This window comes from Lissotriton helveticus, chromosome 5_1 (assembly GCF_964261635.1).
Source record: "Lissotriton helveticus chromosome 5_1, aLisHel1.1, whole genome shotgun sequence".
In the NCBI taxonomy this organism is placed as follows: Eukaryota; Metazoa; Chordata; class Amphibia; order Caudata; family Salamandridae; genus Lissotriton; species Lissotriton helveticus.
Window position 1 is genome coordinate 578,621,230 of NC_136065.1, and position 14,988 is coordinate 578,636,217.

Here is a 14,988-nt window from a genome sequence, read left to right on the forward strand (position 1 = left end):
TTCAGAAGGAATGCACTTTCACCAACCCAACAACCCACTTTGCATCTTCCTCCTTACTGCCATCTGTCCATAAACGATCCAACGAACACTGATCATCAAACCATCCTTAAACTGTCTACCCAAAACACACCCATATGCAACCCCTGCCACTGCCTCTTCATCTTCTCATATTGAATGACCTCTTCTATGTCATCCAATGTTAGAACTCAAAGCAGCTCTAGAGCAAAGGAAGCCTGCGCTGCTGGTGGCTGTGCTTTAGTGGTTCTGTGAATGAGACTGATGCCTGCACAATGACCACAACTGTCTGTGCTGTGCCTGCAGTGTCTGTAGGGAAATACTCTTGTGTTGAAATGATCATCTGAGGTGTGGGAGACATTAGAATGTTTTCTTGTTTTATCATTTTTACTCTACATACGCCTTAGCATAGACCCCATCTTGAGCTATCTGCTGCATTGGGCTCATCTTTCAAACCCACCAACACAGAGTGAAGATATCCACTAAGTTCCAGGACAATCCTTGTAACCTGTGGCACCAGTCAGTCTTCTTCCTAACGCTTAGGTGAATTTAAGAGAATAGTTGGAGTTTGGAAGAGACTATTGCCACCTTGTCCACTAGCCACTTCATAGTCCTCACTATCTCTGCATTATTTCTCCACTACGTGGACTAATGTGTTCACTACTGGGATCTATGTTTGACTATTGATCATGGGTTTCAAATCTCATCGGGTCCACTCAGTCTTTCATCCATCGGAAGTCGATAAAATAAGTCCTGTGAAGTTGCCCCGAACCCTGTGACCAGAGGTTGTCCAAGATCATAGACAGAATGTGTGAGCTTCCAGGGACAGGGTGCTAAGAGAACTCCTAAACTATAACACCACTGAGGAATAGTATTGTGACACACAAGTTTGTATCCCATTCTGTGACTGCTGAAGCAGAGGTAAGATGTCAGTTTTTGTTGGGTTCATCGTCCATACAGTAAGCTATCCATCCCCAGACTATGGGGAAGGCCTCCCTTAACCGCATGCGTGCGGGCGGAATTCAGCTGGCACGCTGAGAATTTGTAAATCCCTTTATTCATGACGAGCTGGGCTCGTCATGAGCGTGCGAGGAGGCTACCTCATGACGAGCCCAGCTCGTCATGAGCGTCGAAGGGGTTAAAAGTCTCGTTCGTTGATTGGGAGATTCCTGCATCATAAATAAGTTAAAGATAAGCAGAGTTATCATCAAGAAACATGTAAAAGTAACACCGCACTTTGTGGAGCAATTGGGCAAGAAGGTGCATGTACATATTAAACCCTTGTGGAAACCAACAGTCCCACGTCATTTGCCTTGAAAAGAAAGGAGGAAGCGTGTCTAATTGTGATCTACCTGAAATGAAAGATTTTATCCACTTTAGGACCATACCGCTTATACCAAAGTCTTAAGCACGATGTGATGTCAATGATATGAAATACAACAAACAAGTCTAAGAGGACCAGCATGCCAGTTTCTCCTTTATCGATGAGCCAGTGAAAAACAGCCAACATGTCTCCCAGCTCGGTGTTATGACTGGGATGAAAGACAGCTTGGTAGCCCAACCATTGTAGTTTCTTGTTGGTCTACCACTGTTAGAACGGTCTTATAGAACAAGATCCAAAATAAAGGGAACAAAGCTTTCACTCCCTTTGGTCGGCAGTGCTTTTGTCATCGTTGAGATTTGGTAAACACCATAAGCTACAAATACTACCAGAATGAGAGAAATAGACACAGTATCTAAACTATTTCAGAAACACTGTTGGGAGGCAAGAACATTAAGTCATGTGGGTGTGATAAGATAATATAGATTAGCGCTCTACTGCCTCTCCCCTTCTGACAATATCTCTTGATCAAAAGTACAGAAAAATAAAGGGACAATCCTGAAAAATGAAATATAATTAGGTGTTCTTAGACTATTGCAGTCCATGTTTTGTTAGTACTTGCCTGCAGTCAGTTTTGTGACCTCTTCTGTTTTCGCTTCAAGAGCCTGATCCTGTTCAGCTTGAGTCTGTTCCTGCTCCAAAAGGGTCAGTCGCATGTCTTCAATTAGTTTTTCTTTGACTTTGAGATCTAATTGGAAAATTAAAATGGATCTCAGGCACTATAAAAACAACAGGTGTTATTACATTCTCTAGACTTCACAACCTAAACTAAGAGGAAGCTAAAAGTCGAAACGTTGGACACTGGTTCATTTTTCAAGGCTCGGGGAGTATCGACGTTACGTACTTTAAACACGTCCCGCAACACTAGGCACATCATTGGAGCAGATTCTAAGCTGCAAAAGATTCAGCAAGATCTCCCTGTTCTATCTACTGTCCTGCGCAGGTCAACACCTTCCAATTAGCCATAATGGATGCCTTTGGGAAGGCTCTAATAACCTATGGTACTAATTGTGCTCTGCTATGTTCGGGGTCTCGGATGGCTTTGACCAAGATTACTCCAGTCTCTAGCCTGGCACCTAGAAAAAGGGGTCACAGACCACAGACTTTATTCTAGGCATACAGTCTCCTACTGCATAGACCATACTCAACAGTACAGAGGATTCACAGCTCATTGTGGGCTTTGTAGGAGATAAGAAAGGCAAGGCAATGTCCAGACCCACCATTTCATGTTGGGTAAACCTATGCATCAAGATCTGCCATGCTTTGAACAAAAAAGACCTCCGGTTTGTACTCCTGCTTATTCCACTAAGGGCCATGGCTACTTATGCAGCTCACAACAGAGAAGTTCCAATGGCTCACATCTGCCAGGCGACTACATAGTCATTGCTGCATACGTTTGTTAAACACTAGTGCCTCACAGTCCGAGGATACAGTGATAGATACTATGCAAGCACTACGCTGCATGCCTTCTTTGGTTAATTGGCAATACTCATTCGCACATCCCGGAGAGCAATGCTTTAGGACTGACTTTTAGGGTGCAGAATTTCTGGAAGATGTATCCCCTAGAAGTAAAAGTTACATATCTTCAGTAACGATATTTCTGGTGGATAATTCCTTACTGCCCTCCATGCTCCACCAATAAGTCAGCGCTGTATATAAAAGAATCTCAAGGCATGTAAACATTTTATGTGCTGCACTTGTCACTGCTATACTGGTGTGGACTAGCTCACGATTTGTCACATGTACAGATAGGTCTCATCAATACACTACATTTGACATACATGTACAGATATAACTCAATCATTAATTAATTAGGTTTCTCAGGTGTTCACTAGCTCACTCTGACACACATGTAGAGGTAGGCCTCATGTATACACCTGTGCTAAAAAACAATTGTCAGAAAGCAAGTCAGTTGAAGAGATACCATTAACACAGCAGGATCATTTGAGCGACTAAAGCTCCAAGAACCTCAAACTAGAGCGGGCTCTAACGCTGCCGAGCTTTCTGACCAAGTGAGCAAAGGATGTGCCTGTTGAAAACTGCCCAGATTACTGCATTGTAAACTGCCTACTGATGGTTGCTGAACATCTGACTTCAGTGGGTATTCGTTTAGAGTCAGAACACCACTGCACAAGACGTTTAACACATGAAAATGTTTCTTTCCCAAGACTTGAGAATCTGTCTTACATCACAGGCCACGTTTGGCGTCCTAGAATGAAAGCTAAATATTTCAAATATCTAGAGCTCCATTTTATGGCACATGATTTCACAAAAACGTCAACAGTCAGCAAAGAGGTACATGAATAAAAAATAACTATAGAGAAGGGCACAGTAAATATAAGTAATTGCATATGCTTTAATTTTATTCTTCCAGGACTATGGTCTTAAGTTCATAAGTGCTCTTAGTAAAGTCGCAACATTATATCATTTGATGCCATTAGTGTAATGATGCAAACCCCATAATTTGGTTCAAAATGCAAAAGTGCTGATGTTTACCTGCACAATACTTCTGAATCAGCTCGTGCTTCTCGTTGTCCACCTGCTCCTAAAGGGGTGTACAAAAAAAACTTAGAAGGAAAAGAAGACTGTGGCCTGGTATATTCAACCAAAAGGCTGTATTCTGAGGTGGCAAGTGTAGGAACTGAACCTCCTCACTGCTGCTCATGAAGTACTCTGTAAACGTCCCTTGTTCGTAGACATTTTAAACTAAACAATGCATTTGAAAGTTAATTATTTTTCTAAATTAAAAATAAAGCTTTAGAAACGTACACACTATCAAGGTTCACACTCTCCACACCATTAAGTAAAGGATTCAATTATTCTAGGAGACGTAAGCCAATAAGACCTTCTCTACAAGGTTTTTGAGTTTATGATTTTACCCTCAAAGAAGAGAAACTCGGTGTCAAGTCTTTGACAATATCATTTTATGGTTTCCAATGAGAAGCGATGTGCATGGTCTGTACTGGTTGCTAGAGGCTGGTGGTTTAAACAGAAGGTTGAGGGTTTCCTCAAATATCGAGGTGGTACCTCGATGTTAATCATTAACAGGACCCCCCTGGTGTAAGTTAATCTCTCTTCACCTTGAGAAAATGCTTTACACATTCTCCCATGGGGGTGTCATGGACGCTGGAGGTTTTCTCGTGTACAGTGGTTGTGAACTGGATGGATTGGAGTACAAACAACTCTACTGGCACAACTTCATCTTGTGACACACTGAAGTACTGCTGGGGCCGCTGCTACTTTGGTGGAAGGCAGGGGAAGGACAAACATGACTGTTTTCTGGAGGTGCAACAGAAGTAATGGAACAGCCCAGCACCGGCAAATCCGACCGAATGAGCTGATGCTCTACTACAAGGGTCTACTTTTTTTGCCAATGAAATTATTACATTCAAAGCTTGCTTACAGCCAAAGAAAACTAGAACTAGATTCCAGGACTTGGCACCGTTAAAAGCCAAACGATGCCTTATCGTGGAATGGAAAGCAGCAGAGGCGCCCTCAGTTAGCAAATGGCGAGCAGGCGTGATTAAATGGGTTAAGCTGGAGTCAAAAGCACAGCACATAGATGAAAAGAGGGGTTTACTCGAGCCTATTAAAATAGGAATGGATAGCTGCATTGTACAAACATGTGCAATATGGGGAGGCACACAAACACAGTATCTACCAACCCAATAAGGAAGAAAGAATCCAATATTTAAGTCGAAAGAAGAAAGTACCTCACAGCACCACCTAACTCTCAGCCCCCTCATTGATGGTCTTTACACCCTCCCTTTCTTTACCTCACCCTACCCCCACCACAAACAGGAGAGGCACAATTCTAAATATATCGCTGCACACTGTCACATCTCAGAAGACCCCGGTTCACTGGACCGTGGGAAATACATTACTCATAAGTAGGATCTATTTGAGGAATTGATATGTTGGTTTAAAAATAAGAAATGCATGCTGAAGATGTATGAAAGCACCATGTGAATCTTAGGGTGCAATTATACAACATAATTGGCAGAACAGAAATGTGAGAACAAGACTCAACAATTGACCATTGGCATTAAACTGTAACAATTAAGACTACTTTAAGCAAGCCTTGCACTAAGCAATTGTAAGCTCAAGTGGAAATGTCGGAGGCAAAAGGCGCTATAATTGGCACGGAAGTGCAATACATGTCGAAAAGATGTAATGCGTGATAAACTATGTTGCAAACGAATAAAGCGTTTATAAAAAAAAAAAATAAGTTTCTTGCACTTTGATAGAGGAAGGCGACTGGCTGATATGCCAGATATTTGTAGTGTGCAAATGTGCCACCTTCTCCAGATGGTGAGAAGCCATGAACAATTTGGCCTTCTTCCCCCTACTGGATATAGGATGCATAAAGGTGAAAAGTCACAGGCTTATGCTTCGTCATCTAGATACGTATACCACATGTAGCGTACACCTGGACCAGTTCAAGAAATGACTCTTTGCTACATTCCACAGGGTATGAGCCCTAAGAACTAGAGGAAACTTCTATTCTCTTAAGAATAAAAACTCTCGGGAGAGCTACGCATCTCCCGGGAGTTGTGTGCCTGCTGAAGTTCAAAGCGCCAGGATGCCCTCTGGGTGATAGGTTGCGCTTTATAAGTACACAAAAAAAAAAAAATCTCAAAAGCTAAATGTAACCATCTGTGAACGAGGCATGTGATTTATGCTGGCACTGCTCAGATGTGTTGGTGTACTATGCAAACATTTTCAGATTTACTATGAGGTCTTAGGATACTCCTTAGATAAGGGATCGGAGAGAAGCATTGGATATTGGAAAGAAATCACTTCAAAGAGTTTTGTTACACTTTCGATCTAGGTTTGTGCCACATCAAATGCATACAACTAAAAAATATTCATAAAATGCAAGTCTCGTGTGCCAGTGAGCGTCTGACAACAGAAATCCAGGACGTCAAAGGTTAGATGACTCCTGGAAACCACCAACATCCCTAAATAGCCATCCTGGAAATATGCTTTCGTAAATTTAATAGCTCAATAAAGGTTAACAAAATCTTATTTGCCTCCTCCTCTAGGGAAGCGAAACTATGGGTTCCATAAAAGGCTGTTGAACCTTTAAAATTGGCGCAGTATACCTTTTCTAAAAGCCTCAAGGTCATGGTGGTTAGAGTGCACAGCCACTGCAAACAACTTAAAGGATCAGAACCCCTCTCTTACAGATTAAGGTGGTACCCTTGTCAAAGCAGCTAAAGAGACAGCAATGTTCATCCTGTAGCAGCACAATGAACCAGGATGAATAAAGACAGACTGAGGCATCCATGTCCAGTATCAGGTGTAACTTGTGTCCCGCGAAGTAAAGAAACCTTGCTGGGCGCAGCAGAGGAAAGCCATTCTCCAACCCCTTGATCAACTACAAGGTAGATGGGCAGGACTTTCGAGGCGCCATCAAAACCAGCACAAGTACTTGCGTCGGAGACCACAAAATATGCTGGAAGTCACATAAGGGTAAAAGAAAAGAGGCTGGATCTCATAACCAGTGTCACAATTCGCCCACCGAAAGACAGGATTGACAATGATCAGTTAAGCAATGTTAAATACAAGGAAAAGGGTTCCAACAAAAAAAGCAAGAGTGCAATACGACAGCTAGAGGTCAAGAAGGCTAATGCTCAGAGGATGTGGGGGGCTGTGGCCATTGCACTGGGTGAAATAGGTGCCTTTCCTCAGAGATGGTAGATGGTAACAAGTATGTCACACTGGCTTCAAAAAAAGATTTTCTACCAAACATATCTCCAACACAACATGACAGCATTATAGCAGAGGAATATCAAATACACAAGGAATGATCAAAGCTGCAAGTCTGAGAAAGCCAAAAATGCCCTCTGTGTGCGTTTGGATATATTTTCAGTAACTCCCACACAGAGACCATTTGCTCAGCCATTGCAAATATCTTATTTACAAAACTGTGCTAAATCTGTATGTTTCTTTTTCTGTCTTTTTGCTAGTTAATAATCCCATTAAACTCTGGGAAAAAGACAACTGTCAAAGCACTTTTAGGTCTCACCTAGGCAGCGTGCATGCGCTGCTCTAGGAAGGCCTTTAGCCATTGGTCTTCACTTTTCAAGCACTGCACTCATGCTTGTGGCGGCATCCACCTTGCGAGAGCAAGCAGCGGCGCACCACAAGCACAAGTGCAATGCTTGAAAATTGAAGACTGCTCTCCCAAGCGTGTGCACCACATTCGGGCTCACCTCCTGATCCCCCTCTCTCACAACCTCACCTTCGTGAGCAGGCAGGCTTACTCCGTTATTAATGCCCACCCAGATTCATCTTTGTGAGCAGGCAGGCTCCTCCCTGCTTTTTTTTTGTCTGCGGGCCCGAGACAGCAAGTTCTGGGATTCTAACGTGGGGGGGGGGGGGGAAGTCTGTTAATAGATGTTCGACAACAAGAACTACCTAGCCTCTCCCTTGCGTCAACCTCACGCTACTTCCTGCTACGCCCTCTCGTTCTGACACTCGCGAAGGATTCTGCAGACTTCACTTGGTCATGAGTTAAAGCGGTGCTTGTGACTCTATGAAGGCAGGAACCGGTGTTGTGTAATGTTGGGTATTACACCCATCAATTATATACCCTACCTTTCAGCTGCATTGGGGGGGGGACCTGCTTTATTCGATATTTCGTACTCCGCAAAATATTTACTAGTGCTTACCTTCGAAAATCTGCGCTATTGCCCAGCTCTGACAGCTGCAATGTAGCCCGCCCACTCAATGTGAGGCACACTCAGCCCTACCTCTGCAAGAGTGGACAGAAGTGGTGGCTGACCGTGCACTTATTGCCGTCCTGATCGAGACACTGCTACTGTTAATTTCATTATTTATGCAATTTTATATAGGGCTGACTTTACCCAAAGGTGTCCGAGCGCTTTACAATAGAACCAAGCATGTTACATGAGGATATTTACAAACTTACACGTTGCAGATACAAACAGGATAGTTTAAGTAAAATAAAGTTAGAGGTGGCACTCACAGCAACAAAAACAAGCATTGGCATAGCCAATAGGTCTCGCCTTTGGGACCTTATAAGTGTTTAGCCATGCAACAGTTTATGTTGTTGCACCAAGGATATTGTGCTGGATAATTAAACACTTATAAGGTCCCAAAGGCTAGACCTATTGGCTATGCCAATGCTTGAAAAAACTGAAAAGCCAAATAGAAGAGCTATTTGGCTTTGTCAATGTTGTACAGCTGTGTGACTGCCGTCCATAATGTTTGAAAGTACAAAAACAATGGCTAACTTTTTTTTTAGATTTAGCCACATGGCAAAAAAACATTGACAAAGCCAATAGATCTCGCATAGGTACAGAAAACCTATTGGCTTTGCCAATGCTTGTTTGAGTGGTTATCTCCAGCGAAAAAGAATGTGCATGGTAGACAATTTAAACCGGGTATCATTTGCTAATGAAAGGTTAAATGGACAATTAACGTATACATGAAAAAGAAAAACCTCTTTAATTGAAGAAGTTGAAAAAGAACTATTAGGGGCAACATACTAGGGCTCAGAATCCACGATACACAACAGACAATATCTCTAAATATCTACAGGCTGAAGGACCAGATAAGCACAAGTGTAACCAAATGCAGTCAATGAGGAGTCTGGAGTGAGGGACCCACAGCTTCCCAATGCCTATAGTACCCTAGTCACTCATTTCCCCCCAAAATTCTGCTACATGTAGGTTACATCTAAAGAACACATATATTCGAGAGGTATAGCCTGCACTTTGTATCCACGAATCATGCCAAATTGTGAAACAAATAGCTACGCTACACACAACAAATTTGGGACAATTGATTGCTGCTCAATGAATAAGAATTTTGTAGTATCCTGTTTCTAATATGGTTCATGCTATGCCAGTGGAATTCTCCCTGAATGAGGTAAGATAGAATGTTGGAAGTAGAACCTACAGTTGGAGAAGGGCAGGGTGCTAAACTACCGGCATTGTAACGACTACAATAAATACTCCTGAAACACTACAAACTGGAGGTAGTTACTACAAATTTAGATCAGTGCGAGATTAAAAACTAATCGGGATGAATCCACTGTATTTTCACTTCACGGTTTAAGCGTCAAAAGCTTGAACAGCTGCCCCTATTGGGGTTCAATTGGAAGTTGGCTGAGTTCTGGTATCTGGGAATTAGACCGGAACTGCCTTCTGCCCTTCGGTTTGCTGAATAAATTAGTTTTGTTGGCTTTAGGACTCTAAGCACTTTACCACTGCTGACCAGTTCTAAAGCACTTATTCACAGTCCTTTAAACATTGTAAAGGTGGCTTTACACACAATTGGCACAATTGGCACATTTTACTTGCTTATAACTGCAAGTACCAAATAAGAAAAGTCTTGTCAGATCAGTACATCCAAAGCCTCATTATATTTAAAGTTACATTGTGCATAATGTGTTTTTCATATTATCTTCTATACTGTTGGATTGAGAGACCAACAAATTGAGAAGTATATTTGAAATAACTTTCTCCAGGAAAAAAAATTCTGTAGACTTTTAGAAATTTGGTATTTTTTTGGCCTACTCATTTGGTGCATGCAACCTGTGTCCTGGGTCACATGACTGAAAGTAGTTGGCCTGTGTGTATTCCTCCCAGACAGTGAGAGAAAAGAGGACTTGGTGCTGGCAGGATGGGCAACCCTGGTTCACTCATGGCCCTGCGAAGGACACCCAAGGCCTGCATTGTACCCCCAGAGGACTGCCCTGCTGCTTGAGGACTGCCCTGCTGCTTGAGGACTGTCTTTCTGCTTGAACCCAGGAGTACCAGAGTGGCCTCTTGTTCTGAGCTCCAGGGACACGAGCTTCAGCAACCTTTATCTCGCACTTGGACGTTGTCTGAAGTGAGTCCTGACTCAAAGTGATGCCCCATTAGTCCTGGACCCCTGAAAGTGATGCGAAAGCTTGCCAAAAATGCAAAAACTGAAACATGGTTTTTACAAAAGTTTCCAACCAAAAGTAGCCTGAGAACGAACAGGAAACCGGGACCTGCTCGCCGATCCACCTAAGGTGCATCGATGGTTGGCCAGATATCGCCGTAGCTCTCGCTACGTTCTATGCAGCAGCAAATCATATCCATCAACCCCTCTCTGAAGGGTTATCCAGCCATCCCGCTAGACATTTTTACTTCCAAAAAAGTTGCAAAATCCGAAGACAGAAATCCTCACAGTGACCTCACCCAGCAGCTCCTGGATGATGACGCCACCTTCTCAGACACCACCCGCTGCCTTGCCCCGCGGAACCTTACCTTCTCAGCAACTTTTTCTTCATATTACTCCTAAATCTGAAGGTAAGTTGGCACTAGGCTCATTCTACTTCAGCTATCTGTACCACTATCGCAGTTGGTCATAACTTTTGACTTTGCCCAAACGTCACGCGACTAGATGATTGTGGTTGATGCTTTGAACTTTTAAGCCCTATTTTTTACTAAGATGTTTACAATTCTGTTCTACTGATTGGATTTAACTTATTTTAGTGTCAAATTATGTATCAAATTGTAACCTGTTTTTATAAATTGGTGTTGGATTTTTCCTGTATTGGATTATCACTTTATAACGGTTTGTGTGTTGCATAAATATTTACATGTTGCCTCTATGCTAAGCCTGACTGCTTTTGTACCAGAGGGTTAAGCACAGGTTAATTTAGGGACTTCTGAAACTATGTCCAGCTATTGTAGATCTGGCAACTTAAACAAAACAGCAACAAATAACAAACTAGCATTGGCATAGCCAATAGGTCTCGCTTTTAGGACCCTATAAGTATTTAGTTATGCAGCAGAATATCCATGGTGCAACAACACAAACTGTTGCATGGCTAATCACTTATAAGGTCCCAAATGCGAGACCTATTGGCTATGCCAATGCTTGTTAAAGTTGGAGCAAATAACATTTTTTTAAGTGGGAGATTTATTTTATTTAGTCACTGCCCGAGAGTCATACTGTTGCATAAAATATTGTTAACTTTATCAGAAAGCCCCTGATAGTGACATCATCATGCTTTACTATTCTTTTAGTTTAAAATATTGTGCGGGGCAGCGACTCTATTTCAGTGAACACCACAAATTCAGACCTATTCAGCGAGAGCAAGATGGACTAGCTGCAGTGGGTCACACGATACCACGAGGCATCAAGAGCAGCCATTATTTGCAATATAGTCAAAAGCAACAGGAACTAGTACAGTTTAGCTGGTATGAGTTACAAAAGCATTGCCTGATCAGCCCAGTTTCCTCACAATATACTCCCAGCTGAACGGCAAAATAGTACAGCTCGAAATCCACCGGTTTTAGCTCTCCTTTTTATAGTTCTTTCATTTTATGTTTTTTTGGAGGTGGTCGGGTGTGGGAGGGGCAGAGTGCCTCTTCGCTCTAGGCACCAGGCCGGGCTCCCTCCTCACACGGTGAACATATTTTGTACGTTCACCGGTATGTACATGTGCAGTACTTTACAGAGCTTAGTGTGATCTACTGAAGCTCTGGTGGCCTAAATGAACAGGAACGGCGTGTTGAGAGCAACTAACTGAACAACTGCAAAAGGATGAAGGTCATATCTTTTAAAACTTCAGAAGTCAAATCATAGCTACATCTTGGAATGCACGTGACACCTTATATAGAAGGGAACAGCTTGAAAGTGCAGTTTTACAACTATAATACAAGCCAGATCATTATGAGACTTAGTTTGTGAGAACTTTTTTGTCTGCTAATTGGGACCATGTTTGCAATTGTTCTGTCTATATAAAGGATTATATTTAGGGCTTCCTCCTTTATGATATTTATTTTTTTAACATTTCCATCGGTATTCAGATTTATTTTTTAACCCTTCCTGTGGTATTTATCCAGATTTATTTTGTGTTTTGGGAATAAAAGGAGTCCTAAAAATTGTATATTTCCACATTTACTGAACTGATAAACATGCACTCTTATATAGATACCAGTCTCGTTTTTGCAAAGTAGCCAAATAGAGCAAAACTGCGACCACGGATAAATATGAACATTAAATACATGTTAACATTCAAGGAAATCCTATCCTGTTTTTTAACTTCCCATGCTGTCTATCTGTTCAGCTCATGAAGGACACCATGGAGAGTTATTCAAAGGAAGCAGAATTTTCTGTATTTTTCCACTTTAAAAATAAATACAGGGGGCGTGGCTTCGGCGGCGATGTAAACGGTCGCAACTTGGGCGAGCTCCGTCGCCCCGCTGCCTTAATAAGCATCTAAAAGCATTCCTCGGGGGCCCCATCGATGTCCCTGACCCCCGCGAGGCTCCTGAGTGGGTAGAGACACGTTTGGTGACCGCTCCCGGGCGGAGGATGCTGTGAGGAGTGACTACAGGCTTGTAGACCCGGCTGTCGGAGCATCGCATCGCGGCCATCTTCCCGCCACGTCCCGGCCTCGCTTCCTTGGCGGGCGGCGCTCTGAGCGAGGGGACCCTTGGCGACAGGCCGGACACACCGAGACAGAATCCGGCTGGGGTTGGCGATCGCGGGCCCTGCAAGCGGCAGAAGTGGAGCCGCCATAGACGGAGTGTCCACGGGCCAGAGAAGTGCTCCCATCCTGGCCGCAGACCCTACGAGAGGACCCCGGCTCTAGAGCGGCGGCGGGGCCGCATCGGAGGTGCAGCGGACCCCGATCGCGCGCCTGTGGAGTCCCTGGAGATCCACGCCAGGCGGATCCTTGCAACCAGCGGACCCTTGCTGCCAGGCGCCGGGGTGGTGCCTCGAACTACGGCGCTGCAGATTGGCGCGCTGGAGGAGCCGCCCGCCATCTTGTCTACCAGGCCGGGTGCCTACCTGCTGACCTGTCTCTCCTTGCCGGCGTCCGTGTCCGGGGCGCCCGATCCAACGGACGGTGGGAGGCACCGGTGTGTGTTCGGCGGAGGCGGCCCTGCGGGATCAACTGAGCGGGCCCTGGACCTTGACCCCCCCAGCACTTGAGCTGTCCCTCATATACTGGACATAATGGCGCTCGCTAGCCAAGAGCAGAGAGCGTGTGGCCTGCACTGCTGGCGGAGACCTGCCTGAGGCGGGGGCGTGCGCCCCCTACGAACAGTGAGTACCTCTCAATCTATTAGAGGGTCCTGGAGCCCGACTGCCTCTCGGGGGGAACGTCTGTGGGGCCGCTGTCCGCTGGGGGGCTACCCTGGTGGACTGCGTCCGGAGGACCCTTGCTGCCCCGCCGCTTGAAGTCGTGGAGGCGCCCTGAACTCCTGCACGGGGGGGTCGGTGCACTGGAAGAGCGGCCCGCCATCTTGTCCTCCAGGGCGGGGGCCCGCCCGCCATTTTGCCTCTCCACACTGGCGTCAGGGTCTGGGGCGCTCATCCCGGCGGGCTGTGGGGAATATCGGAGGGCACCCGTCGGCGGCGGCCCTGCAGGAGCATCGGAGCGGACCTTGGCCCCCGACCCCTGGCACCTGATCTACCCCTCGAGCACTTACCGCTGCCTGGCTGGCCATAGGGGCGGTCTGGGCACCCCACTGCTCGCTCGCTGACCGGTGCCGAGTGAGCGTGTGGCCTGCGCCCCTCCCCTTGCTGGTGGGGGATCCACGAGTGGCTGACTGACCGGCCTGCGCTATCTACTGGAGAACACACCCCCTGCGGCCTGGAAGCCCGACCTGGGGCAGGATCGAGAGACCCCCTGAAACTGTGAGTAACCCCCCTTCTCTCGGAGGGACCGGAGATTCAGCTAAGTAGGGCGGCGGAGGTGGGAAGTGACCCGCACATCGGCCACCTCTGGGAGGCGCAGCCGCTGACCACTGAGATCACCCTGCGACTCCCTGGAGAAAGGGGGCTTGCGTGTCCCATCGTCTGGGAGACAGAGGACGGCGTGGGAGAAGGCACTTGCCACGAGAGAGGTTGTTCGGTGGGGCCCTGCCCTTCTGCCACGCTTCTACAGCACCAGGGGGGTGCTGAACTACAGACAGCGAGCGACGTGTTGGGTGGCTGGGTGCCACGCTCACGACGAACCATGACTCGCGGGAGAGGAGGCAAGACAGCTCAGACGACGGCTTCACAGGGCACCTCGGTGGTTGCCATGTGGGGCAAGGCAGGAGCAACGGCATCGGCTGAAGAAGTGCCACCAACGGCCGCCGAATCCCCGCCGGTGACGCAGGCCTTCATGTCCTCTTTCATGGCGGACCTGAAGTCTGAAATAGGGTCCCTAAGATCGGAGGTGCAGTCATGCGTCAAAGAACTGCGCACGGACGTGACAGAGCTGGGGGACAGAGTCGACGGTCTCGAGAAACTGGTGGACACACGCACTGAAGACTTAGAACAACTGTGGCAGAGAGTGGCAACCCTGGAGGAGCAGAATATCGAACTCCAGATTAAGCAGGAGGACCTCGAAAATAGGGGACGCCGCAACAATCTCCGCATCCGGGGTGTGCCACTCGGAGAAGAAGGGACGGACACCATGGCCTACGCGGCACGGCTCCTGCACGAGGTGAGGGGCGACAAGGAGGCCCCCCTACCGCTTCTGGACCGGGCTCATCGAATCTTCGGAGTGGGAAGCAAGTCGGGCCTCCTTCCGGACATCATCACTCGAGTGCACTATTTCACAGAAAAGGAAGCCATCTTGA

The 14,988-nt window shown here is 45.9% G+C and overlaps 1 protein-coding gene across 2 annotated transcripts in view; it reads right to left on the bottom strand.

Annotated features, from left to right (window-relative positions):
- KIF20B (kinesin family member 20B) overlaps positions 1-14,988 on the bottom strand; it is a 608,549-nt gene that overhangs the window by 184,932 nt on the left and 408,629 nt on the right. For both annotated transcript variants that reach the window (XM_078642920.1, XM_078642919.1), the window contains exons 23-24: positions 3,893-3,941; positions 1,959-2,084 (exon numbers count right to left, since the gene is read on the bottom strand). In XM_078642920.1, coding sequence (XP_078499046.1) covers positions 1,959-2,084; positions 3,893-3,941 — 175 coding nt within the window. The remainder of the gene's footprint in view (positions 1-1,958; positions 2,085-3,892; positions 3,942-14,988) is intronic.